Consider the following 27129-nt stretch of genomic DNA (forward strand, 5'->3'; position numbering starts at 1 on the left):
CTGGTGGAAATATGTCCTTCTGTCTGATGAGTCCAAAATTGACATTTTGAGTTACAACCGCCGTGTCTTTGTGAGACGCAAGAGTAGGTGAACGGATGATCTCCGCATGTGTGGTTCCCACCATGAAGCATGGAGGAGGAGGTGTGATGGTGTGGGGGTGCTTTGCTGGTGACACTGTCTGTGATTTATTTAGGATTCAAGGCACACTTAGACAGTATGGCTACTACAGCATTCTGCAGCAATACGCCATCCCATCTGGTTTGCACTTAGTGGGACTATCATTTGTTTTTCAACAGGACAATGACCCAACACACACCTCCAGGCTGTGTAAGGGCTATTTGACCAAGAAGGAGAGTGATGGAGTGCTGCATCAGATGACCTGGCCACCACAATCACCCAACCTCAACCCAATTGAAATGGTTTGGGATGAGTTGGATTGCAGAGTGAAGGAAACGCAGCCAACAAGTGCTCAGCATATGTGGGAACTCCTTCAAGACTGTTGGAAAAGCATTCCACATGAAGCTTGTTGAGAGAATGCCAAGAGTGTGCAAATCTGCCATCATGGCAAAGGGCGGCTACTTTGAAGAATCTCAAATATAAAATGTATTTTGATTTATTTAACACTTTTTTTTGGTTACTACATGATTCCATATGTGTTATTCCATAGTTTTGATGTCTTCACTATTATTTTATAGAAAATAGTCAAAATAAAGAAAAAACCTTGAATGAGTAGGTGTGTCCAAACCTTTGACTGGTACTGTATGTATACAGATTTCTTCTTTCAGCATTTGGGAAATTCTCCTGCATCCCCATTTTCATATCATACCCCTAGTTTGGGAACCGCTGCTCTAAATTAATCTGGAAATAACCCATTCAAACATGATCTTCCAGATACGTAATGTCCCCAACTCCAACTCTCCACTCGTAAATCAAGTCAAACAATTAGCGGAAGCGGACAAGAGGTAAAGTCAAAAGTTATTTTCCAAACGGAGGAGGATGGTGGGAGGACCCAAGCAGGCCTGTGGGTTACATACAGGATGCTGGCTGGCTGGTTGGGGGTAGGCTGTAGATAAATAACAGTGAAGCACTATTGGGAGACACAATATGTCATTGTTCAGCGCTAGGCTAGCTATGMCCTCCACGCTGCCTGGATGACAGTACAGGCCTGTGTACTAACTAGCTAACAAGCTCAGTCACATTTTAGTCTCTCTCGCTCTCTCTCATGAAGACATCTGACTGAGACAGTGTTTAAAGTCCAGCACACGCTGTCCCTCTTCCTTGGGAAAAACAACATTAGGACACAGTGTGCAAGGAGCTTCTTCTGTACACACATGGTTAGATCGACCACTTAGAGCAGTAAAAAAAAACACAGACAAACTCCCAGAAAGTCATTACAGCGCTACATAAATCAGGAGTTCATCTGTGTCCTCCCTGTCGCTCTACGAAGGAGGAGAGACGGCAGTACAAGACATAAATCTGTACACCTAGATGAAAGGCCTAAGTATCTCTTTCTGACGCATAAAGCAATCTACATTACTTACTGTACACCATTGTTATTTCACTGCTGCTCTTTATTATTTGTTAGTTTTATCTCTTACTTTTTTTTTTTATAGGTATTTTCTTAAAACTGCATTGTTGGTTAAGGGCTTGTAAGTAAGCATTTCCCTAAGGTCTACACCTGTTGTATTCGGCGCATGTGACAAATACAATTTGATTTGACTACAGTTAGTATCAGTCACATGACAATCAGTCCAATGCTGTCAAATCCACCTCTTCTCTCCCTCAAAATCACATTTTATTAGTCCCATACACATGGTTAGCAGATGTTATTGTTGAGTGTAGCGAAATGCTTGTAAAAATGATTTTCTGGGCTAACAATGTAAGAGACAATACATTAAAAAACAAAATACTGCAAAGTTTCCTGTAGTCACTAGAATATGCCCCCTTTAATGTATCATGTATATTTGCATGGCGGCTCTGGAGGGCAATTCCAAGGTAACGGAATTATGCTTGGGCTCAGATTCTTCACTTTAAAAAGACCACGTTTCCATTTTTTTTTTTTTTTATATCTGCCCCCGAATTAAGATTCAAAAGATAGCTGACACCCCATTRTTTATGCAGACATGACACCTTGAGTTTGAAAATAAATACATGGGTTGTTGAACTAGAAAATGCATAATTATGAATAACGAATATACATTCTTTCCATGGTGATATATCCTGAATAAGTACACAAAACTAGAAATACACAATTTTTTATTTATTTTATTTCACCTTCATTTAACCAGGTAGGCTAGTTGAGAACAAGTTCTCATTTACAACTGCGACCTGGCCAAGATTAAGCAAAGCAGTGCGACAGAAACAACAACAGAGTTACACATGGAGTAAACAAGCGTGCAGTCAGTAACACAATAGAAAAAAGAAAGTCTATATACAGGTTGTGCAAATGGCGTGAGGAGGTAAGGCAATAAATAGGCCATAGTAGCGAAGTAATTACAATTTAGCAAATTAACACTGGAGTGATAAATGTGCAGATGATGATGTGCAAGTAGTAAATACTGGTGTGCAAAAGAGAAGAAAAGTAAATAAAAACAATATGGGGATGAGGTAGGTAGATTGGATGGGCTATTTACAGATGGGCTATGTACAGCTGCAGCGATCGGTTAGCTGATGTTTAAAGTTAGTGAGGGATATATAAGTCTCCAGCTTCAGCGATTTTTGCAATTCGTTCCAGTTATTGGCAGCAGAGAACTGGAAGGAAAAGCCGCCAAAGGAGGTGTTGGCTTTGGGGATGACCAGTGAGATATATCTGCTGGAGCGCGTGCTACGGGTGGGTGTTGCTATGGTGACCAGTGAGCTGAGATAAGGCAGAGCTTTACCTAGCAAAAACATATAGATGACCTGGAGCCAGTGGGTCTGGCGATGAATATGTAGCAAGGGCCAGCCGACGAGAGAATACAGGTTGCAGTGGTGGGTGGTATATGGGGCTTTGGTGACAAAACGGATGACACTGTCATAGCAAACTGGATGCAGTCTGAGTAGTGTTGGAGGCTATTTTGTAAATGACATCGCCGAAGTCGAGGATCGGTATGATAGTCAGTTTTACGAGGGTATGTTTGGCGGCGTGAGTGAAGAAGGCTTTGTTGCGAAATAGGAAGCCGATTCTAGATTTAATTTTGGATTGGAGATGTTTAATATGAGTCTGGAAGGAGAGTTTACAGTCTAGCCAGAAACCTAGGTATTTGTAGTTGTCCACATATTCTAAGTCAGAACCGTCCAGAGTAGTGATGCTAGTCGGGCGGGCAGGTGCGGGCAGCGAACGTTTGAAAAGCATGCATTTAGTTTTACTAGCGTTTAAGAGAAGTTGGAGGCCACGGAAGGAGTGTTGTATGTCATTGAAGCTCGTTTGGAGGTTTGTTAACACAGTGTCCAAAGAAGGGTCAGATGTATACAGAATGGTGTCGTCTGCGTAGAGGTGGATCAGGGAATCACCAGCAGCAAGAGCGACACCGTCGGCCCGAGAATTGAGTCGGCCCGAGAATTGAACCCTGTGGTACCCCCATAGAGACTGCCAGAGGTCCGGACAACAGGCCCTCCGATTTAACARACTGAACTCAATCTGAGAAGTAGTCGGTGAACCAGGCGAGAKAGTTATTTGAGAAACCAAGGCTGTTGCGTCGAAAGCCTTGGCCAGGTCGATGAAGACGGCTGCACAGTACTGTCTTTTATCGATGGCGGTTATATCGTTTAGTACCTTGAGCGTGGCTGAGGTGCACCCGTGACCAGCTCGGAAACCGGATTGCACGGCGGAGAAGGTACGGTGGGATTCGAAATGGTCAGTGATCTGTTTATTAATTTGTCTTTCGAAGACTTTAGAAAGGCAGGGTAGGATGGATATAGGTCAATAACAGTTTGGGTCTAGAGTGTCACCCCCTTTGAAGAGGGGGATGACCGCGGCAGCTATCCAATCTTTAGGGATCTCGGACYATACGAAAGAGAGGTTGATAGGGGTTGCAACAATGGTGGCAGATAATTTTAGAAACAGAGGGTCCAGACTGTCTAGTCCAGCTGATTTGTACGGGTCCAGGTTTTGCAGCTCTTTCAGAACATCTGCTATCAGGTGAAGGAGAAGCTGGGGAGGCTTGGGCAAGTAGCTGCGGGGYGTGCGGAGCTGTTGGCCGGGGTTGGGGTAGCCAGGAGGAAAGCATGGCCAGCCGTAGAGAAATGCTTACTGAAATTCTCGATTATCATGGATTTATCGGAGGTGACAGTGTTACCTAGCCTCAGTGCAGTGGGCAGCTGGGAGGAGGTGCTCTTATTCTCCATGGACTTTAAAAAATTAAAAAATTTGGACACTGTAAAGTAAAATTTGAAAATATCTTTAAGATGTTTTTCTTGGTAACGGAATTACAAAGCAATGATTCTTAAAAACTTACAGAAGGCAAAGAATTAACCCAAAACTAAAATACAAAGTGTTGATATTAGTTGTCAGGGTTCTTTATGTCAACCTTAGTGTTTTTATGTACAGTACCAGTCAAAAGTTTGGACACACCTACTCATTCCAGGGTTTCTCTTTACTTMTACTATTTTCTACATTGTAAAATAATAGTGAAGACATCAAAACTATGAAATGACACATATGGATTCATGTAGTAACGAAGAAAAAAAAAGTGTCAAACAATTCAAAATATATTTCATTTTTGATATTCTTCAAAGTAGTCACGCTTTGACTTAATGACAGATTTGCACACTCTTGGCATTCTCTCAATCAGCTTCATGAGGTAGTCACCAGGAACACATTAAGGAAAGCAGAACAGAAAATCAAAGTGGATGTAATGTTAACTCTGGAGGTTTGAAGTAGTCTTTGTTGATTAGTTAATGTAATTGGAAATAGTTCTGTATTGATCCGTAGCGTGAATTACTTGTACTTTATTGAACCTTTATTTAACTAGGAAGCCAGTTAAGAACAAATTCTTATTTACAATAACAGCCTAACAAAAGGCAAAACGCCTCTTGTGGGGTCTGGGATAAAAATAAAAGACAAAACCCACATCACGACAAGAGAGACAACACAGCACTACATAAAGAGAGAGACCTAAGACAACATAGCAAGGCAGCAACACATGACAAGACAGCATGGTAGCAACACAACATGACAACAACATGGTAGCAACACAAAACATGGTACAAACAATATTGGGCATGGACAATAGCACAAAGGGCAAGAAAATAGAGACAACAATACATCACGCAAAGCAAAATTACATGTGAAACGCTGTTACAAATCTATACTACATCACATATAAAACCTAAAACAGGGTCATGATGATGGCTGTAGTGTCCATCTATAGACARAGAGAGAGGCCTCTGGAGGTCAATGATTCTGGTCAGTGTAACGTTGTCCATCACACTGAACATCTAATGACCAAAGACTGACCCAAGCAGCTCTGAGACACTCATACAGGAGGAATATAGAGGAACTAGCATCTGGGCCTTACTACGAGTGGCACTGACATTGAACAACATAACATTCAGACATTCATGACATTTTAAATMAATAATCTCACTCAACACAATTCCAAAAAACAGAGCTAAAATGAGTTAGTATCTTAAATGAGAAATTCCAGTGATTATTTTAAAGTGGTTATGTCTCTCTGTCCTCTGCTGGTGCTGCTGCACTGTCTAACAAATAATTTACTGATTCAATTAGGTTTCAGCTGTGAAACTATACAACAGACAGATTCCAAGACCCCAAAACCCACTCAAGATGAACAGGGTCTGATGTGCCCCTGGCAAATCTACAATGGGGTAGGTCTGTAGCCTACAGCAAAACAGACAGGTGATAGTATAAATGGGTGAAATGTTACAATAGGCTCACCATGTGGTGTCATAAGATAGGCTACTCTTAAACATGGTAATATATATTTTATTTTTTTAAATTGTCAAATGAATCATTACACAGAATCCATTTAATTATTCTGCGGTAGGCCTACACAACTCTACAAGTAACATATGACGACAATATTGATAAATAATACTGATACTTTAAATCATTATTAGTCCTATAGCAAAATAATAACGTATTGAAAAAGAGCGCTCTCTCACAATCTCATGCTGCGGCATGTCGCCCACYCACAGTGCGAACTCCGACACGCTATTAGTCTAATAATATGATAATCATGCATTACCTTTTGCTGTGTTCCGATGTGCGTGGTTGTTATCCCAAMGGAACGTCTACATTCTTGAATCGCTCGGTTTTTTGGTTGAGCAGCAGAGGAAGAACTATCCCTGTCGGCAACTTTGTTGCAATGGTCAYGTTACTCCGCAAAGTATCAAGGATATCGTACTTAAAGGGGAGGGCGGCGAAGGAGTTTAGCCGACATTTTTCCTGTTCAACAAACTCATTATCCCACAACTTAAAAAGACATAATGGTAATTCATAAACAGAAATCCTATCTTTTGACTGCATTACTTTGCCTTTGCAAGAAAATAATAAATATATATATATTTCATTTTTTTGTTTCACTTTCATAATAGGCATATTGCTAAAGAACTGGCAGCTTGCAATCAGGTACTGTATAATCAATTATACTGTGTTGGGGCCCCATGCTCTTATTTTAAAAACATTCCCTATTGCCTGCAAAATAACAAAAAAGACTACACAGTATGTGTAATATGTAGCCTACCGTTTCGGGTTAGGTTAGTTTAGGGTTAGGTTAGGTTAGTTTAGGGTTAGGTTAGGTTAGTTTAGGTTAGTTTAGGTTAGGTTAGCTGCATGGTGGGAAAAGTAATGTGATGTGGGCTTCAATAGGCCTGCTGATACAATAGACAACCTGATGAGAGATCAGAATTTTGAATATCTACAAAAAATGTGGATGTTAAGGTGTAACTAAGATGTGGTCCTGGATTTTCCTGAGCGCCCTCACCCTTCCTGACACACACACACACACTGACACACTCATACACACACACACGTATATTACGTTAAATAGTTAAATAAAGGTTACATTAAAAATGTTGTTCAAGTTCCAGGGACATCATGAATCACACACGTTGTTATTCAAAAATCAACAGCAGTTCAGATTATGGAAAATAAATGGATGCACACAATACAATAACATCACACACTTTAATTCTCAAAGATCACTCAAAATGGAAGACGTTTTATGCTAGACAAAGCAATGAATTGTGAGTTCGAAAAGCAACGAGAAGCTTTTGTGCCGTGTGAGAAATCTAGACACTAGTGGCGTTTCCTTTCCCTCAAAAAACAATCTGACTGATGCGGACAGGAAGTGTGACAGGAAGTAGCCTTGGGGTAAAAGGAAGTGCCTGAGACAATACAGATTCTGAGGATTGGCCCCCAGCTGCATTTTTAACTCTGAAAAGGGATACAGTCACACATAAACGTTCCTTATCGACGGAGAAAAACAAACATTGAGGTCAAAATGGGAACTTGTACTTAGAATTTAAGAATCAAGAACATCAGCCGCYAAGGTCTTAAAATCAGGAGACAACTTCTCTTTATTWAACAACTGCGTTGGTATGAACATGATGCGGCTCCATTTTGGAAACATGTCAGAAAATACTACAAAAAGACAGTTTGAACTAAACGCCCTGACCATAGAGAGCCATTGTTTCTCTATGGTATAGTAGGTCATGGCGTGACTGGGGTGTTCTAGTCTATTATTTCTATGTGGCGTTCTAGTTTAATTTCTATGTGGCGTTCTAGTTTTCATATTTCTTTGTTGGTGTGCTTGATATGGTTCCCAATTAGAGGCAGGCAGCTGGTAATCGTTGTCTCTAATTGGGGATCATATTTAGGTAACCTTTTTTCCACCTGTGTTTTGTGGGATATTGAATTATGTGTTTTAAGTTAGTGCACGTAGCACCTCTGTAGTCACGGTTCGTTGTTTGTTTCGTTCTTTCTTTGTTGTTTTTTGTGCGTTTTCAAATAAATGTTATGTGGAAACCATATCGCGCTGCAGTTTGGTCCGATAATTATTACAGCGACCGTGACAGTGTGAACATGATGCCGCTCCATTTTGGAAACATGTCATTAAATCCTACAAAAAGACAGTTTGAATTAAATGAAAACACATGCCTAATAATAACTTTATTAATTAAGACATAATCTTTGATATTCAGTCAGAACAGGCAACACCAAAGTATAAGTGATCTAATGTCCTTTTAATAGCTAAACATGCTTCATGACCCCTAAGGTTATAAAAAACGAACAGATTATGACTGATTATAATGATTCCAAACAGGTTATGCTGCCATCTCTCCTCCCCTGTGACTTAGGAGRCTCAGTGGGCCATTCACTGTACAAAAGAACACATGTCTTGGTGCATTATGCTAATTCACTTCCTAACAAACTTGACATTCCATTGTTCTAACAGCTCATGTCTTCCGGAACACTGGGGGATGAGGAAATGTTATGACATATTACTGCCACTGGGAGGCACTAGAGACCTGGAAATATACTGTAGTAGGTTGCCTGTATTGGTAAAGGCTACTGTATTTTTTGTTTTGTTTTTATTTAACCAGGCAAGTCAGTTAAAAACAAAATTATTATTTACAATGACGACCTACCCCGGGCGATGTTGTGCGCCGCCCTATGGGGGTCCCAATCACAGCCGAATGTGATGAAGCCTGCAGTGCCTTGGACCGCTGCAACCCCCCAGGAGCCAAATGAAAGCTTAGTCAAATCAAACGTAAATAGGGTCTTGAAATATTGTCTTCAAATTCGTTTTTTTTGAAAGAGACACAAAGTTTTACTCAAAGGTTTACTCTGTTATTACTGTCAATGAGATATTATACTATTTAATTGAACGATAGCACCGTAAATACGCCGTCCATTTGTGGAAGAATGTCAGATTTCCCCCCCAATTTGTCATGCTATATGAAAATACCCTGTTAAACCCCTCTGATTTAATAAGTTATAGATAAATCAGCAACTAAATGCAACAAGACAAATTTTCAGATCAAAATGATAGTCTATCATACATGTACATTTTTTGTACTGTACACACACACACACTCAACAGAGTGTGTGTCCCAAATGGCACCCCATTTCCTATATAGTGCACTACTTTTGACCAGGGCCCTATAGGTAAGTAGTGCACTACTTTTGACCAGAGCCTAATGGGCCCTGCACAAAAGTAATACACTATACATGGGAATAGGGTGCTATTTTAAACACAGCCACACAATTACATACAAACAGTGTCTTCACTCAGACTAGGTCTCTTCGTCATCGCTGTGACGTTGTGCTTGTTTCTCCTCCGTCAGGCGACTCTCATCAATGTTCTCCAGTGAGTCGGCTCTCTGTAGTACGAGGTCAGCCACGTTAATACTCGGTAAGGTGTTCTGCTCGGGATAAATCCAGGGRTTCAGGTTAGGGTTGTGCTTCCTCTTCCACTCTGGATACTTCTGACAGGCCTTGTAGATCTTCTTCATGGCCTAGGGGGGAAGGAGCACAAATATTCAGATTCTAAATGAATGTATTAATTTAAGAGCCTCTTAGATAAGCCATGCAGACATCTTTTGAAGGGTTTTTATAAGTAAGCAATAAACTGTAAATCATGTGTTTATAAATAGTTGTTAAATGTGTAATAATGAGTTATAACACCACGGTATTACTTTTAATGGTGTCCATGATTAGTGATTTTGGAATCAACACAGTCAAAACATATTTGGGAAATGCATGTACTTCCTGAAACCACTAGATGGAGGCAGAGATATACAATCATTTCTCTCTTCCCAAACCAGAGATGGATAATATAGACTACCCCATGTGATTTGTTAGGAACAATCTCTCTAGTTCTCGCTTTCAAGATACTATTTCTTAGACAAGATACTATTTCTTACTATTTCTTTCTTAGACAGATTTTATTTTATGTTATTAGGATCTCTTTTCGTCCTCCTTTGAACTAATCTTCCTTAAACATTTAAATACAATGTATAATACGATCACATTTTCACATATAACACACTGTTACAAACAGCCATAATACACTGACAGACGGACCAGATCGATTATTATATTCATATGATAATATTACCTTTGGTGCTACGAACTGAGAAGCTCTATTCACCACCCACTTGGGAAGGGAACCTGCAMTRCAAACAAAAAACATGAAGGTACAACACCAATACAATACTCCTCAAGTATTTCTAGTAGGTAGGCCTACGATAGCAAATACAATACTAGAAAAAAATTGTTTTTCACTGCTTCCTGTTGATATAGTTACTGCGGGACCCCTGGTTTACAGTAAGGATAGTATACAGTAGAGTTCGTTTCTGCAGGACCCCTGGTTTACAATAAGGACAGTATACAGTAGATATAGTTCCTACAGGACTCATGGTTTACAGTAAAGACAGTAGACATAGTTCCTATAGGACCCCTGGTTTACAGTAAGGACAGTTTACAGTAGATTTAGTTCCTGCAGGACCCCTGGTTTACAGTAAGGACAGTATACAGTAGATATAGTTCCAACTGTACCCCTGGTTTACAGTAAAGACAGTATACAGTAGATATAGTTCCAACTGTACCCCTGGTTTACAGTAAAGACAGTAGACAGTAGATATAGTTCCTACAGGACCCCTGGTTTACAGTAAAAGGACAGTACAGAAGTGTTACCCACCCACCCACCCCCACACACACACACACACACACACACACACACACACACACACACACACACACACACACACACACACACACACACACACACCACACACACACCACACACACACACACACACACACACACACACACACAGCAATGGAACAGAAGGGCTTTATTATCAACGGGGTAGCTTGGAGCAGCACAGGAAACAGATGACATCAGCAGATTCAGAAAACATGTCTTCAGCAGCAGGGGTGTTATACTGGGCAGCGAGTATCAAAAGGCTTCCTGATGCTTCACACTCACACACACACACACCGAGTCTCTTCACACTTAGGACAACACACACACACACACTGAGTCTCTTCTCCCTCAAGGACACACACACCAGTCTCTTCTCCCTCAAGGACAGACACACACACACTGAGTCTCTTCTCCCTCAAGGACAGACACACACACACTGAGTCTCTTCTCCCTCAAGGACAGACACACACACACACCGAGTCTTTCTCACTCAAGGACACCACACACTGATCTCTTCTCCCTCAAGACAGAAACACACTGAGTCTCTTCTCCCTCAAGGACACAAAACACACCGAGTCTCTTCTCCCTCAAAGACAAGACACATACTGAGTCTCTTCTCCCTCAAGACAGAAACACAGAGTCTCTTCTCCTCAAGGTCACACACACACTGAGTCTCTTCTCCCTCAAAGACAGAAACACACTGAGTCTCTTCTCCCTCAAGGACAGAAACACACTGAGTCTCTTCTCCCTCAAGGACAGAAACACACTGAGTCTCTTCTCCCTCAAGGACAGAAACACACTGAGTCTCTTCTCCCTCAAGGACAGAAACACACTGAGTCTCTTCTCCTCAAGGACACACACACACACACTGAGTCTCTTCTCCCTCAAGGGACACCACACACACACTTGAGTCTCTTCTCCTCAAGACACACACACACACTGAGTCTCTTCTCCCTCAAGGACACACACACCACTGAGTCTCTTCTCCCTCAAGGACAGACACACACACTGAGTCTCTTCTCCCTCAAGGACACACCACACACACCGAGTCTCTTCTCCCTCAAGGACACACACACACTGAGTCTCTTCACTGAGTCTCTTCTCCCTCAAGGACAGAACACACTGAGTCTCTCCTCCCTCAAGGACAGACACACACACTGAGTCTCTTCTCCTCAAGGACAGACACACACACACGGAGTCTCTTGTCCCTCAAGGACAGAACACACTGAGTCTCTTCTCCCTCAAGGACACACAACCACACTGAGTCTCTTCTCCCTCAAGGACAGAAACACACTGAGTCTCTTCTCCCTCAAGGACAGAAACACACACTGAGTCTCTTCTCCCTCAAGGAACAAAACACACTGAGTCTCTTCTCCCTCAAGGACAGAAACACACTGAGTCTCTTCTCCCTCAAGGACAGAAAACACACTGAGTCTCTTCTCCCTCAAGGACAAACACACTGAGTCTCTTCTCCCTCAAGGACACACACACACTGAGTCTCTTCTCCCTCAAGGACACACACACACACCGAGTCTCTTCTCCCTCAAGGACACACACACACTGAGTCTCTTCACTGAGTCTCTTCTCCCTAAGGACAGAAACACATGAGTCTCTCCTCCCTCAAGGACAGACACACACACTGAGTCTCTTCTCCCTCAAGGACAGACACACACACACGGAGTCTCTTGTCCCTCAAGGACACACACAACACTGATCTCTTCTCCCTCAAGGACACACACACACTGAGTCTTCTTTCTCCCTCAAGGACACACACACACTGAGTCTCTCTCCCTCAAGGACACACACAAACACACCGAGTCTCTTCTCCCTCAAGGACACACACAAACACACTGAGTCTCTTCTCCCTCAAGGACACACACACACACACCGAGTCTCTTCTCCCTCAAGGACACACACACACTAAGTCTCTTCTCCCTCAAGACAGAAACACACGAGTCTCTTCTCCCTCAAGGACAGACACACACACTGAGTCTCTTCTCCCTCAAGGACAGACACACACACTGAGTCTCTTCTCCCTCAAGGACACACACACGAGTCTCTTCTCCCTCAAGGACAGACACACACTGAGTCTCTTCTCCCTCAAGGACAGACATTAGGCTGGAGTTAAGCTGTATTATAAAAACTAGGTCCAATGATGAAAACTGTTGTTAAATTACAATGGAGCACACAGAGTCCTTTCAGACAACGTGGTGCTCTGCTGCACCCTGACATTAGGTTTACAAAAGGTGCAAGAGAAGACATACTGTACACTATAGTGAAACGGTCTCTCCACACTTTCATCAGATGCAATGTCAGCATTTAATGGTTAAACTTTCTGTCAGTAATGGCCTTCTTTAGAGCACGGTCGTTAAAAGCACCTTAAATATCGGGGATAGGAAGGATATGCCACAGGTCATATCATCGGCCTAATAGTTTTTTTTTTTAAAGTTACTTATGAAACGTAATCTTGTTGCGTTTGATCTTTGCCTGATTCCTCCCTAAGACCTGTGTCTGTGTACACAGAGGTATTTCAACAGGACTCTCTCAGTGTGGAGTGAAGCTAACTGGTGTTACGTACACAAACAGACAGAGCAGGCTTCMCATAGCACCCTATGACAGCGARGCACTGTATCCAGATCRGGTGTTGACCAGCKTAGAGCTGTACTGTAAACACCAAAACATGATGTTATGTAAATCATTTAGATGTACAGTTCTGTATATAACCYGTTAAAAAGGTTTACCTTTGGGATCGACCTGCGTTAGGTAATAGAGAGTGGAGGAGCTGGCTCCGTRGGACTGYATCAGGTAGCCTGTCAGCAGAGACACCGCTCTCACGAGGTCCTTTCTGGGTGGATATTGCTGGAATTAACCCAATCAAATGACCAATCAAATGAAAGTATTATTCATACATGGATTACCATAACAAATGAAACCAGTCAGCTGTTCACATTATGTTTAGACTTCTTCTGTTTAACAAACCAGATTTCTTCTGTTCTGAGTCACAACAGAGACATGTAGAGKTGTTGACCCGACTTCTACAGTAGACTGGGCCTCTGGCAGAGCTTTCTTACTGAGTCTGCCAAACAGCACTAATGGAATCTATCTATTGTACAAAATTCACTAGACGACATGTACAACTTTAGTCAAATCATCTTCGTAATCCTACTCGTATGAAAAAGAGGACCAGTCACTCATCCATTGTGACGTTTTTAAAATTCAACTAGGCAAGTCAGCTAAGAACAAATTCTTATTTACGATGACGGCCTACCACCGGTGGGACTCTGAATCACGGCCGGATGTGATGCAGCCTGGATTCAAACCAGGGACTGCAGTGACACCTCTTGCTCTGAGATGCAGTGCCACTGCCCCGCTCGGGAGCCCCACGGTTGATAATATTCAGAGCAAACCAACACTGTGTGTAGATAAAGGTACATACCGGGTGTTTGACAGAGTAGTTGATGATCAGGAAGTCGTTGCCCAGAGGAAGCCATGATCTCATGGTAACAAAGTCCCTGTTCTTCAGGGGGCTCGGGCACTTCCCTACAAAACACAATGACAACATGTCTTCAGTGAAATATGTTTCAATGAGTCCAAATGTCCACATACTGTAGCATTCTATTGTCTAGAGTTCTCAATGATTCTCAGTGACAAACTGCCTCACAAGCCAGTCTATACAGTCTATTTCTATGCCTGATTAGATTGCTGTACCTTTCATCTGCAACATGTGGTTACAGTAMGCCTAGTCATAAAAATACCTTTTACTTTGAGAAACATGGTTCAGTCTACTACATCTGTTGCATATTGACTCATACTGACTGGTGTTCACGTACGGCAGTTTTAAATCTCTTCCCTCTTCCTCCTCCCCCTCGTTCTTTCTTTCCTCCTCCCATTCCCATCCTCTTCCTCCCCCTCCTCCTCTTTCCCCTCTTCCTCTTTCCCCTCCTCTCCCCCCCTCTTCCTCCTCCTCATCTTCATCCTCCTTCCCCTACTCCTCTTCATCCTCCCCTCCCCCTCCTCCTCCACCTCTTCCTCCACCTCTTCCTCCACCTCTTCCTCCTCCTCCTTTTTCCACTCTCAGGGTAATATCCTATTTCTGACACTAACTCTCAGGAGTAATATCCTACGTCTGACACTAACTCTCAGGAGTAATATCCTACGTCTGACACTAACTCTCAGAGTAATATCCTACGTCTGACACTAACTCTCAGGAGTAATATCTACGTCTGTCACAACTCACAGGAGTAATATCCTACGTCTGCGTTGACCGTAAGTCTGCCGATATCGTGGGGTCGATCATGTTTGCTGTCCCAGTTCTTCCGGTAGCTGGTGTCATGAAGGACGTCGTAAAGGGTCTCAGCAGTCACGTCCTTACACACTATCCTCATCTGAAACAATAAGTAAAACAACACATATTTAAAAAAATTATTGAGAAATATATCTGTGAATAACATGGTAACAGGGTTTAAGGTTATTACATAGAAATTACTATATTACTACTTTTCTGCTACTGCTAATTACGTGTGTGATTACATAGGACTAGGTTAGCTACGATAACAAGGTAGAACAGTGATTGAGTCAACTTCCCTGAACTGGGCCTCTGAAGCTGTAACTGTCTTTAGTATCAATGAAGTTTAGAACGATGTAGGAGTGCATGTGTAACGGATGTGAAATGGCTAGCTAGTTAGCGGTTGTGCGCGCTAATAGCCTTTCAATCGGTGACGTCACTTGCTCTGAGACCTTGAAGTAGTGGTTCCCCTTGCTCTGCAAGGGCCGGCGGCTTTAGTGGAGCGATGGTAACGACGCTTCGTGGGTGACTGTTGTTGATTGTGTGCAGAGGGTCCCTGGTTCGCGCCCGGGTCGGGGCGAGGGGACGGACTAAAGTTATACTGTTACACATGCCATAAAAATAGATCTGCTACAGACTCTCTTCCAGAGGATTTATGTTACAGTTAACACATTGTTATTAGGAATGTTCCCAATAGATCAGTCTGTGTTTTATAGTAAAGATTACACTGTGCAGAAAACCTTCAACAACTGGATTTCAAAAGATCTCCAGGTGGAATACAGTACACCACCATAACAACAACATTTGAAGTTGAGGAAGTTGAATATACTTATTATACTGTAATACCTGTGTGACCACATGGAATAACGGAATATACCAGGACCTAACTACATTAATTTACCATGGAGATATATATTAGTTTTAATTAAAATAAAACTATAGGAAGTGTTGCCTTGGAGATATTAACATAAGATTACATCCATCCTAATGCTTCTCTGTTTACATTACATTCATCCTAATGCTCTCTGTTACATTACATCCATCCCTAATGCTCTCTGTTTACATTACATCCATCCCAATGCTCTCTGTTTACATTACATTCCATACACTAATGCTCTTCTGTTTACATTACATCCATCCTAATGCTCTCTGTTTTACATTACATTCCATCTAATGCTCTCTGTTTACATACATCCATCCTAATGCTCTCTGTTCACATTACATCCATCCTAATGCCTCTCTTGTTACATTACATCCATCCTAATGCTCTCTGTTTACATTACATCCATTCTTAATGCTCTTGTTTACATTACATCCATCCTAATGCTCTGTTTTACATTACATCCATCTTTAATGCTCTATTGTTTACATTACATCCATCCTAATGCTCTCTGTTTACATACATCCATCCCAATGCTCATTTTATCAGTATAGTTGATATACATCATATTAAACCCTATACAGTATAGTGTACATCATATTAAACCCTGTATACAGTAAGTGTACATCATATTGTAAACCCTATACAGTATAGTGTACATCATATTAAACCATATTACAGTATAGTGTACATCATATTAAGACCCTATATACAGTATAGTGACATCATATTAACCCTATACAGTATAGTGTACATCATATTAAACCCTATACAGTATAGTTGTACATGCATATTAAACCCTATATTGTATAGTGTACATCATATTAAACCCTATATTGTATTAGTGTACATCATAGTAAACTATATACAGTATAGTGTACATCATATTAAACCCTATACAGTATAGTGTACATCATATTAAACTATATACAGTATAGTGTACATCKTATTAAACCCTATATTGTATAGTGTACATCACATTAAACTCTATACAGTAGGCCCAGCTACAAGCCAAGCACAGTGTATTACATTACAACGTAAACAAGCAAATAAGTGGATTTCCCCCATATCTCTGACGCATCAGTGAGTGACTGATATATATACAGTTCTGCCTGCGCCACAGCAGCAGAGTGGGATGGGAGCGTGGGATACCTGGGGGTCTTCTAGCCTTTCCTTGTGTTTGGGTTTCAGTGTTGTTATGTCCAAGACAAATGTATATATACAGTTGAAGTTGGAAGTTTACATACACTTAGGTTGGAGTCATTAAAACTCGTTTTCAACCACTCCACAAATGGTTGAAACAAACTATAGTTTTGGCAAGTCGGTTAGGACATCTACTTTGTACATGACACAAGTCATTTTTCAAACAATTGTTTACAGACAGATTATTTCACTGTATCTCAATTCCAGTGGGTCAGAAGTTTACATACACTAAGTTGTCTGTGCCTTTAAACAGCTTGGAAAATTCCAGAAAATGATGTCATTGCTTTAGAAGCTTCTGATAGGCTAATTGACATCATTTGAGTCAATTGGAGGTGTACCTGTGGATGTATTTCAAGGTCTACCTTCAAACTCAGTGCCTCTTTACTTGACATCATGGGAAAATCAAAAGAAATCAGCCAAGACCTCAGAAAGCAAACCAGACGGCATAATTTCTTGTTTTATTAATTTACGGATAGCCAGGGGTACGCTCCAACACTCAGACATCATTTACAAATGAAGCTTGTGTTTAATGAGTCCACCAGATCAGAAGCAGTAGGGATGACCAGGGATGTTCTCTGGATAACTGTGTGAATTAGACAATTTTTCTGTCCTGCTAAGCATTCCAAAAGTAACGAATACTTTTGGGTGTCAGGAAAAATGTATGGAGTAAAAAGTACATCATTTTCTTTAGGAATGTAGTGGAGTAAAAGTAAAAGTTTTCAAAAATATAAACAGTAAAGTACAGATACCCTAAAAACGATTTGGAAGTATTTTTACTTCAGTACTTAACACCACTGGCCACACCAATGTGTTGGAGGAAACACCGTACAGCCGGTGACCGAAGTCAGCGTGCATCCATCCTACCTGCCACTAGGAGGAGCTAGAGCGCGATGGGACAAGGACATCCCGGCCGGCCAAACCCTCCTCTAACCCGGACGACGCTGGGCCAAACCCTCCCCTACCGACGACGCTGGGCCAAACCCTCCCCTAACCCGGACGACGCTGGGCCAAACCTTCACCCCTAACCCGGACGACGCTGGGCCAAACCCTCCCCTAACCCGGACGACGCTGGGCCAAACCCTCCCCTAACCCGGACGACGCTGGGCCAAACCCTTCCCCTAACCCGGACGACGCTGGGCCAAAACCCTCCCTAAACCCGGACGACGCTGGGCCAAACCCTCCCCTAACCCGGACGACGCTGGGCCAAACCCTCCCCTAACCCGGACGACGCTGGGCAAACCCTCCCCTAACCCGACGACGCTGGGCCAAACCCTCCCTAACCCGGACGACGCTGGGCCAAACCCTCCCCTTACCCGGACGACGCTGGGCCAAACCCTCCCCTAACCCGGACGACGCTGAGCCAAACCCTCCCTAACCCGGACGACGCTGGGCCAAACCCTCCCCTAACCCGGACGACGCTGGGCCAAACCCTCCTCTAACCCGGACGACGCTGGGCCAAACCCTCCCCTAACCCGGACGACGCTGGGCCAAACCCTCCCCTAACCCGGACATGTGGGCCAAACCCTCCTCTAACCCGGACGACGCTGGGCCAAACCCTCCCCTAACCCGGACGACGCACCGCCTCATGTTTCTCCCAGTCGCGGCCGGCTGCGACACAGCCTGGGATCGAACCCGAGTCTGTAGTGACGCCTCAGACCGCTGCAGCACTCGGAGGCCAGCAAAATATATATTTTCTTTCTCTTATTTGATCAGATATTTTCTAATGATGGTGGCCCCAGGCCTTTCCTTGTGTTTGGGAGAGGAAGGAAGGACAGAGAGAGAGGAGCCAGTGGTCAGAAGTGTAGTGTTTGTATTTAACCATGAGGCTGCAACAGGAGTTTCCCATAACACTTCGTATGGATACCCTCTTCATTAAGCATTATAAGCGCATTTCTAACACCTTATTAGCTGTGCATAATGCATTATAATGCACAACTTAGTTTACTTTCCTGGTGCTCTTCATAGCTGAAGTAAATATGTTTATTTTGTCTCTTCTGTGATCAATGAGCTTAATTCTATGAAACTCACCTTCAGTGGGGACCACTGGTTATTTGGCTGATCAAACGGCTCATCAAAATGTTGGACTCTTTGTGAGTAAAGAATTAAGAAAAGACAGGATTCAAGATTCAAGTGGAAACTACAGGGCAAAGAGTGGATTAATTCAATTCAATTTGACCCATTATCATAGAGGTGTAAAGTACAGGATAGGAAAAGTGTAAAGAAGGGTTGGGCCTAGACCGGAATAAGCATTCCACTTCCTTCCATTCTAAATCCTACATGATGCCTTTAGTTAATCAGTGTGCAGGGACTACAGTGCTGTATAGCATGCCAGGTGTGACACAATCAGATAGTGTGTGTCGGGTCAACGTAGCAAACGGCTCCACGTAACTCAATCAGTAGATCACTTAGGTTGAGTTAATAATTCACCATCACATCCCCCTGTCCAACCCCCGTCCGGGCCTGGCTTCTAACAGAAGGCCTAGTCGCTCCTCATTTCCACTGCCTGGGTTGCCTCCTTAGGTCAGGTCCCTCTGAATGGAATGTCGTCAATARCTACCTCTATGTTCTATTATTCAGGAGCCGAGAAGTGCATCACTGCCCCGGAAAAGATTCATGTTCTATAAAGAGAGGCCGATCTAGCCATCATCTCCTGTTATGTTGACGTTTGTTCTGGGTGTCAACATTTGTTTTCTCATTCATCCTTCTAAACAATCCATCATTCATACTCTGTTTCTTGTGTTTCCTCTTTATCTGGGTTCTCGACAGGGTCCGCTGGAGTTTCTTCAGTAAGGGCTGTTACCCTCTTGGCCTGGCAGCAGGGTCGGGGGGATCAGGTTTCCTCGTTATCTGGGTTCCCGACGGGGTCCGCTGGAGTTTCTTCAGTAAGGGCTGTTACCCTCTTGGCCTGGCAGCAGGGGGGAATCAGGTTTCCTCGTTACTAGCTGCTAGCCATTACCACAGTTTTCCACTTTATTTTTCAGGACATCTCCCGGGTGGACGTCACATCAGAGACCCAGCCTGCCTTTCCTTTCTGACAGACAGAAACTGTCTGATGACCTAGTCTTACCTAGGACTACAGTATAGCTGGCCGCTACAGAGGTATGGTCAGATGATCGAGTCTTACCAACTGTAGGACTACTATATAATATAGAAGTATACAATACATTTTGCGTAATGTCGTCTAGTGTGTTGAGGGTTCTGTTTCTGAATTAATTGTTTGGACCCTACTTTGTTACAGTATGCATCTACATTAGGTCTACATAGGCTATACTGCTATACTGCTATGCTACTATACTACAATACCACTACACTACTAAGCCACTATACTACTATGCTGCTAAACCAATATACTACTATACCACTACACCCCTATACTAATATACAACTACACTACTAATAAACGGCTATACTCATATACTACTGTGCTACTATGCTACCATACCAATATACTGCTATACTACTACACTACTATACCACTATACTAGTATACCAATATAATGTTATACTGATATACTACTATGCCACAATACTACATTACTAACACTGCTATGCTACTACACTGCTATACTAATATGGTGCTATACTACCATACTGCTATACTACTATACCAATATACTAATACACCACTATACTTCTGTGCTACTATACTTCTATACCAATATACTGCTATACTACCATACAAATTTTCTGCCATGCTACTATGTTACTATACGTCTATACTACTATACCGCTATACTACCATGCCACTACACTAATATACTACTACACTACTATACCGCTATACTAATATACTCCATTGCTGCTATACAACAATWRTGCTATATTAATATACTGCTATATGACTATACTGCTATACTACAACACTACTATAATAATATACTGCTATACAACAATACTACTATACTAATATACTGCTATATTAATATACTGCTATATGACTATACTGCTATTCTACTATACTGCAATATCAATATAACGCTAAAATACTACACTTCTATACTCCTACACAACTACACTACTAATAAACGGCTACACTCATATATTACCATACTACTGCGCTACTATGCTACCATACCAATATACTAATATACTGCTATACTACTATACCACTATACTAGTATACCAATATAATGTTATACTGATATACTACTATGCTACAACACTACTATACTACCATACTAATATACTGCTATGCTACTATACTGCTACACTAATATACTGCTATACCAATATACTACTATGGTACTATACTACCATACTGATATACTGCTATACTACTATACCAATATACCAATACACCACTATTCTACTATACTTCTGTGCTACTATACTTCTATACCGATATACTGATATACTGCTATACTACTATACTAATATTCTACCATGCTACTATACTTCCATGCCACTATGTTACTATACTTCTATACCGATATACTACTATACTGCTATACTACTATACTAATATACTACTACACTACTATACCGCTTTACTAATATACTCCATTGCTGCTATATTAATGTACTGCTATATTAATATACTGCTATACGACTATACTACTACAATACTATAATAATATACGGCTATGCTGCTATACTACTATACTACAACAATACTATAATAATATACTGCTATGCTGCTATACTACTATACTATCATACTACTATCCTGATATATTAATATACTGCTACACTGCTATAATACTATACTAGTATACCAATATACTACTATACCGCTATACTACTATACTACTACTGTTCTGCTATATTAATATATTGCTATGCTACTATAATACTTTTACGGTATACTACTATACAACTATACTGCTATACTACTYTKCTGCTATACTGCTATACTACTATCCTTTCATACTACGATGCAACTATACTGCTATACTACTATTCTACTTTACTGCTATACTGCTATACTGTAGTGCAGAATTGGGATCCACCTGAATTCCTATCCAATGGTGCAATAACAAACCTTCCATGAAATATGAATGAATCCTCTGGAACTGATGAGGATTTTAGAACATGAGTACAGAATTAGACAAAAAGGTGCTATCTAGAACCTAAACGGGTTATTTGGCTGTCCCCACAGAGAACCATTTGAAGATCCATGTTTGGTTCCAAGGCCCTTTCCACAGAGGGTTCTATATGGAACCCAACAGGGTTCTACCTGGAACTGAAAAACGATTCTACAAGGAACCAAAAAGGGTTCTCCTTTGGGGACAACCGAAGAACCCTTTTGGAACTATTTTTTCTCAGAGTGTAGGCAATGTTTTCGGAAACCGCAAAATTCTTGGTACATTGTACTGCATAATGTTGCTGTCCTAAATTATCATAAATGAGAGGAAGCTCTCCTTTTAATAATTTAGGACTTTCATCATTCTTCATCATCCTTGATAAGCCCCTTCTCCTCTCTCTCTTTCTCTCCTCCTCATCCTCCCTAGCTTATCATTATGTCAGCCCTATTCACTAGACATGAAGCTCTGAGACTAAATAAACTACTGTTGTATCAACAAGTATTTGCTGCAAGATGAGAAGATGAGAAACCTCAGCAGTTATTTATCTAGTGAGTGTTACAGTATAGGAGAGAAGTGTATTAAGAGCAGACACAGCAGTATGGGGTAAATGAGAATCCTAGAGGGGTCGCTAAGGGGGGGGGGGGGACAGAAGAGAACACAGCGAGTATGTGGGTAATGAATGCTCCAGGGGTGTCTAAGGGGGGGGCAGAAGAGAAACACAGCAGATGGGTTCAATGGGATGCTCCAGGGGTCTCATAAGGGGGGGGGGGAGCAGAAGAAAACACAGCAGTATGGGGTAATGGGATGCTCCAGGGGTCTCTAAGGGGCGGGCAGAGAGCAAACACAGAAGTATGGGTAATGTAATGCTACAGGGGTCTCTAAGGGGGGGACAGAAGAGAAACACAGCAGTATGGGTAATGGGAGTCTCCAGGGTCTCTAAGCGGCGGGGGGGGGACGGGGCAGAAGAGAAACACAGCAGTATGGGTAATAGAATGCGTCAGGGGTCTCTAAGGGGGGACAGGGAGAGAAACCACCGACAGAGTATGGGTAATGTAATGCTACAGGGGGTCTCTAAGGGGGGGGGGTGGTGGGCGGGGAGGAAAGAGAAACACAGCAGTATGGGTAATGGGATGCTCCAGGGGTCTCTAAGGGGGGGACAGAGAAGAGAACACAGCAGTATGGGTAATGTAATGCTACAGGGTCTCTAAGGGGGACAGGAAGAGAAACCAGCAGTATGGGTAATTAATGCTACAGGGGTCTCTAAGGGGGGGGGAGGGCAGAAGAGAAACACAGCAGTATGGGTAATGTATGCCAGGGGTCTCTTAAGGGGGGGACAGAAGAGAAACACAGCAGTATGGGTAATGATGCTCAGGGGTCTCTAAGGGGGGGGGGGGCAGAAGAGAAACACAGCAGTATGGGTAATGGGATGCTTCCAGGGGTCTCTAAGGGGGGGACAGAAGAGAAACACAGCAGTATGGGTAATGGGATGCTCCAGGGGTCTCTAAGGGGGGGACAGAAGAGAAACACAGCAGTTATGGGTAATGTTAATGCTACAGGGTCTCTAAGGGGGGACAGAAGAGACACAGCAGTATGGGTAATGTAATGCTACAGGGGTGTCTAAGGGGGGGGGGGGGCAGAAGAGAAACACAGCAGTATGGGTAATAGAATGCTACAGGGGTCTCTAAGGGCGGGGACAGAAGAGAAACACAGCAGTATGGGTAATAGAATGCTACAGGGGTGTCTAAGTCTACTGTAGACTCTTGAGATGCATCCCAAGTGATGGAGAGACACTGACAGTATTTGTCATTCTGTGCCACTGATATGGTTAAGAGACCAGCACACATTATAATAAGTTCTGGTTGACTATGTTAACAGTCACCAGTGTATGATGAAGCCTAAACTCTGGTGTACTTAATCACCTATCTAATCAGAAAATATTAACTGTGTATGAACTGGGGAATTACTCAATGCCATGTTATTCACAAAGATAAACCTACATGTCACGTCTAACTACTCAAGTCTACTCCAGACATAATATCATGCATACGGCTGTATACAGGATGTATTGATGATCGTATTGATTTTAACATTAGGAAAAGTCTCATTATGATTCCACACGTTAGATTCAAACCTGTTCAGTTGAAAAATATATATATACTAATCTTGAGAAGCGCTACAGTAGTTATTTTCCTATTGGAAACCTCAAGTTCCACACTTCCAGTCTTCTCTCCTCTCCGCAGTGCAGTGCTTTCTCTTTAAGCACCGCACCAGACGTACCAGAATGAATCTGTAGTAGCGACACACTTGCCTTTAGTTTCTGGATAGTTTTACACTCTTCATCCCTGCACCACACCGTCACGTTTCCCTTGTTGTAGCGCGCTGTCCATCCTTCCTGGTTTTCACATTGTTCCTTGAAAGAGGTAAAGTCTGTATCGTCTGGTATCTGAACGGGCATCTTCTTGTACCCTCCTTGTGATGTGGTACAAATGTATCAGTTGGAGACTGACGACAGACAGAAAGTGGTAATCTCCTTTTGTATTTAGATGTTCCTTTGGCTTTGTTAGCTCCCACCGCAATGCTGAGTTCGATGGTTATGATAGGTGTCACCACAAAGTGCTTTCCAGGGGAAATTCAGTAACAATTAAAGTCCCAATAAACAAGTAGAAACTAATTTGAAGGTAAAAGCTAAGACTAATTTACGTGGACTTTCGTCCGGAGTCCTGTTGATACTGCTACTTTCAGCAGGTGCACCTACGTCGTACTAATGTCCCCTGCCRCTGAAGCTCTCACAGCCAATCACAAGTCACTGTGGCGGAGCACGGCGAATAGGTAGAGYCGTCAGGTTACCAACATCCCGGTTTCAGGTGCGGTGCGGTAGTCCTAGACAACACAACATGGCCGCGTAGTTAGTCAGACGGACATTATGAACGACATGATCAGGTGTCATGTTTATGATGTGTTTGTTTTGGTCTAATTGTCTGCTGGTGAGGGGAGGTGAAAAAGCGTAGCCTTTTATCCAGCAACCTGTAATAACGTTTATAATCACGTTTGTATTAATTTTGCATATTTAAAAACGTCACTCTGTCCACTAATGAGTCACTGTATATAAGGACAACGATGTGGGCTCCTACAGATTAGGCATATTATTTTAGATGTGTTTTAAGGTTTTATTTCAGTTTTGCATTGCCACAACCACTAGTGGCCACATGAAATAAATGTAAAAAAAAAAATATGAACAATGGTTTTGAGAATACACTCTACCACTCATCTACCTGAAGAGCAGTCATGATGATGATGTATGTGACATTTATCTTAGCTTGCTATTCATCCATGATAATAGGACCCAATTCATTGCCTTTCTAACAATGAAACCTGACCACAATTGACTACCTCAATGGTTGATGATATTGGATCCAGGGGACAGACGTTATCAATGAAACTATACCTAATGGGTTTCCCTTTCAAGGGAAAGACTGTTCAACTTTACTACAGTTACGTGAGGCCACAGGCTTTGTGAGTCTACAGGGAGTTGATCAACACCAACACAATTCATTGGAGTTCAGTGGGAGTTTGCAGTAAACATGGCTCAGAGCACTTTTGTGAGCCACTGACCCTTGTCACTTTCAAGACATCTGCCCTGGTAACCTGACCCAACTACAAGCACAAAGCTACACCAGTATGATAGCCGATTCATCTAAATTACCATATGCTACTTTAAATGGACAGATTAAACAACCTGTTCTTCTTAACGATGAGTACCCTACAAACTCATCATTAAACTCGGGGCCCTGGGTCTGAACCCCGCCCTGTGCAACTTGGTCCTGGACTTCGTGACGGGCCGCCCCAAGGTGGTGAAGGTAGGAAAACAACACCTCCACTTCGCTGATCCTCAACACAGGGGCCCCACAAGGGTGCATGCTCAGCCCCCTCCTGTACTCCCTGTTCGCCCATGACTGCGTGGCCAAGCACGCCTCCAACAAAATCTTCAAGTTTGCAGACGACACAACAGTAGTAGGCCTGATTACCAACAATGACGAGACAGCCTACAGGGAGGAGGTGAGGGCCCTGAGAGAGTGGTGCCAGGTAAATAACTTCTCACTCAACGTCAACAAAACAAAGGAGCAGATCGTGGACTTCAGGAAACAGCAGAGGGAGCACGTCCCTATCCACATCGACGGGACCGCAGTGGAGAAGGTAGGAAGCTTCAAGTTCCTCGGCATACACATCATTGATGATCTGAATTGGTCCACCCACACAGACAATGTGGTGAAGAAGGCGCCTCTCCAACCTCAGGAGGCTGAAGAAATTTGGCGTCGCACCTAAAACCCTCACAAACTTTTACAGATGCACACCTCCAGAGGGTGGTGCGGTCTGCCCAACGTATCACCGGGGGCCCTCCAGGACACCTACAGTACCTGATGTTATAGGAAGGCCAAAAAGATCATCAAGGACATCAACCACCGAGCCACTGCCTGTTCACCATGCTATCATCCAGAAGGTGAGGTTAGTACAAGTGCATCAAAGCTGGGACAGAGAGACAAAAACAGCTTTTATCTCAAGGCCATCAGACTGTTAAAAAGCCATTGCTAGCTGGTTACGCAACCCTGCACCTTAGAGGCTGCTGCCCTATACACATAGACATGGAATCACTGGTCACTTTAATAATGGAACACTAGTCACTTTAATATTCTTTACATACTTCTTTACTAATCTCCTTTGTATATACTGTATTCTATTCTACTGTATTTTAGTCAACTCCACTCCGACATTGCTCGTCCTAATATTTATATATTTCTTAATTCCATTCTTTTACTTTTAGATTACTGTGTATTGTTGTGAATTGTTAGATACTACTACACTGTTGGAGCTAGGAACACAAGCATTTTGCTACACCCACAATAACATCTACCAAATATGTGTAACTGACCAATAACATCTGCTAAGTATGTGTAAAACTGACCAATATACACTTGCTAATATGTGTAACTGACCAATAATCCCAAGATGGCGTAGCAGTCAGATGTCCTTTGTCCTCGTCCTGTCCCGTGTATATATTTTTTTATATAATTTTTCTTCGCATTTA

General features: G+C 42.4%; 2 protein-coding genes across 2 annotated transcripts in view; both read right to left on the minus strand.

Moving 5' to 3' along the window:
• arap3 (ArfGAP with RhoGAP domain, ankyrin repeat and PH domain 3) overlaps positions 1-6304 on the minus strand; it is a 56401-nt gene extending 50097 nt beyond the window's left edge. Inside the window, 1 exon segment of the mRNA XM_070444166.1 lies at positions 6189-6304. The gene's annotated coding sequence lies outside the window, so the exon portion shown is untranslated.
• Positions 6305-8917: 2613 nt separating this feature from the next.
• LOC111966013 (START domain-containing protein 10-like) lies at positions 8918-24779 on the minus strand. Its single transcript, XM_023990459.2, has 6 exons — positions 24355-24779; positions 14892-15039; positions 14091-14194; positions 13396-13513; positions 10065-10117; positions 8918-9462 (listed from the first exon to the last, which is right to left on the minus strand). The coding sequence occupies exons 1-6, from the start codon at positions 24499-24501 to the stop codon at positions 9241-9243; spliced, it is 792 nt and encodes a 263-aa protein (XP_023846227.1). The 5' UTR covers positions 24502-24779; the 3' UTR covers positions 8918-9240.
• Between the last annotated feature and the right edge of the window lie 2350 nt (positions 24780-27129).

This window comes from Salvelinus sp. IW2-2015, linkage group LG6.2 (genome assembly GCF_002910315.2).
Source record: "Salvelinus sp. IW2-2015 linkage group LG6.2, ASM291031v2, whole genome shotgun sequence".
Taxonomy (NCBI): domain Eukaryota; kingdom Metazoa; phylum Chordata; class Actinopteri; order Salmoniformes; family Salmonidae; genus Salvelinus; species Salvelinus sp. IW2-2015.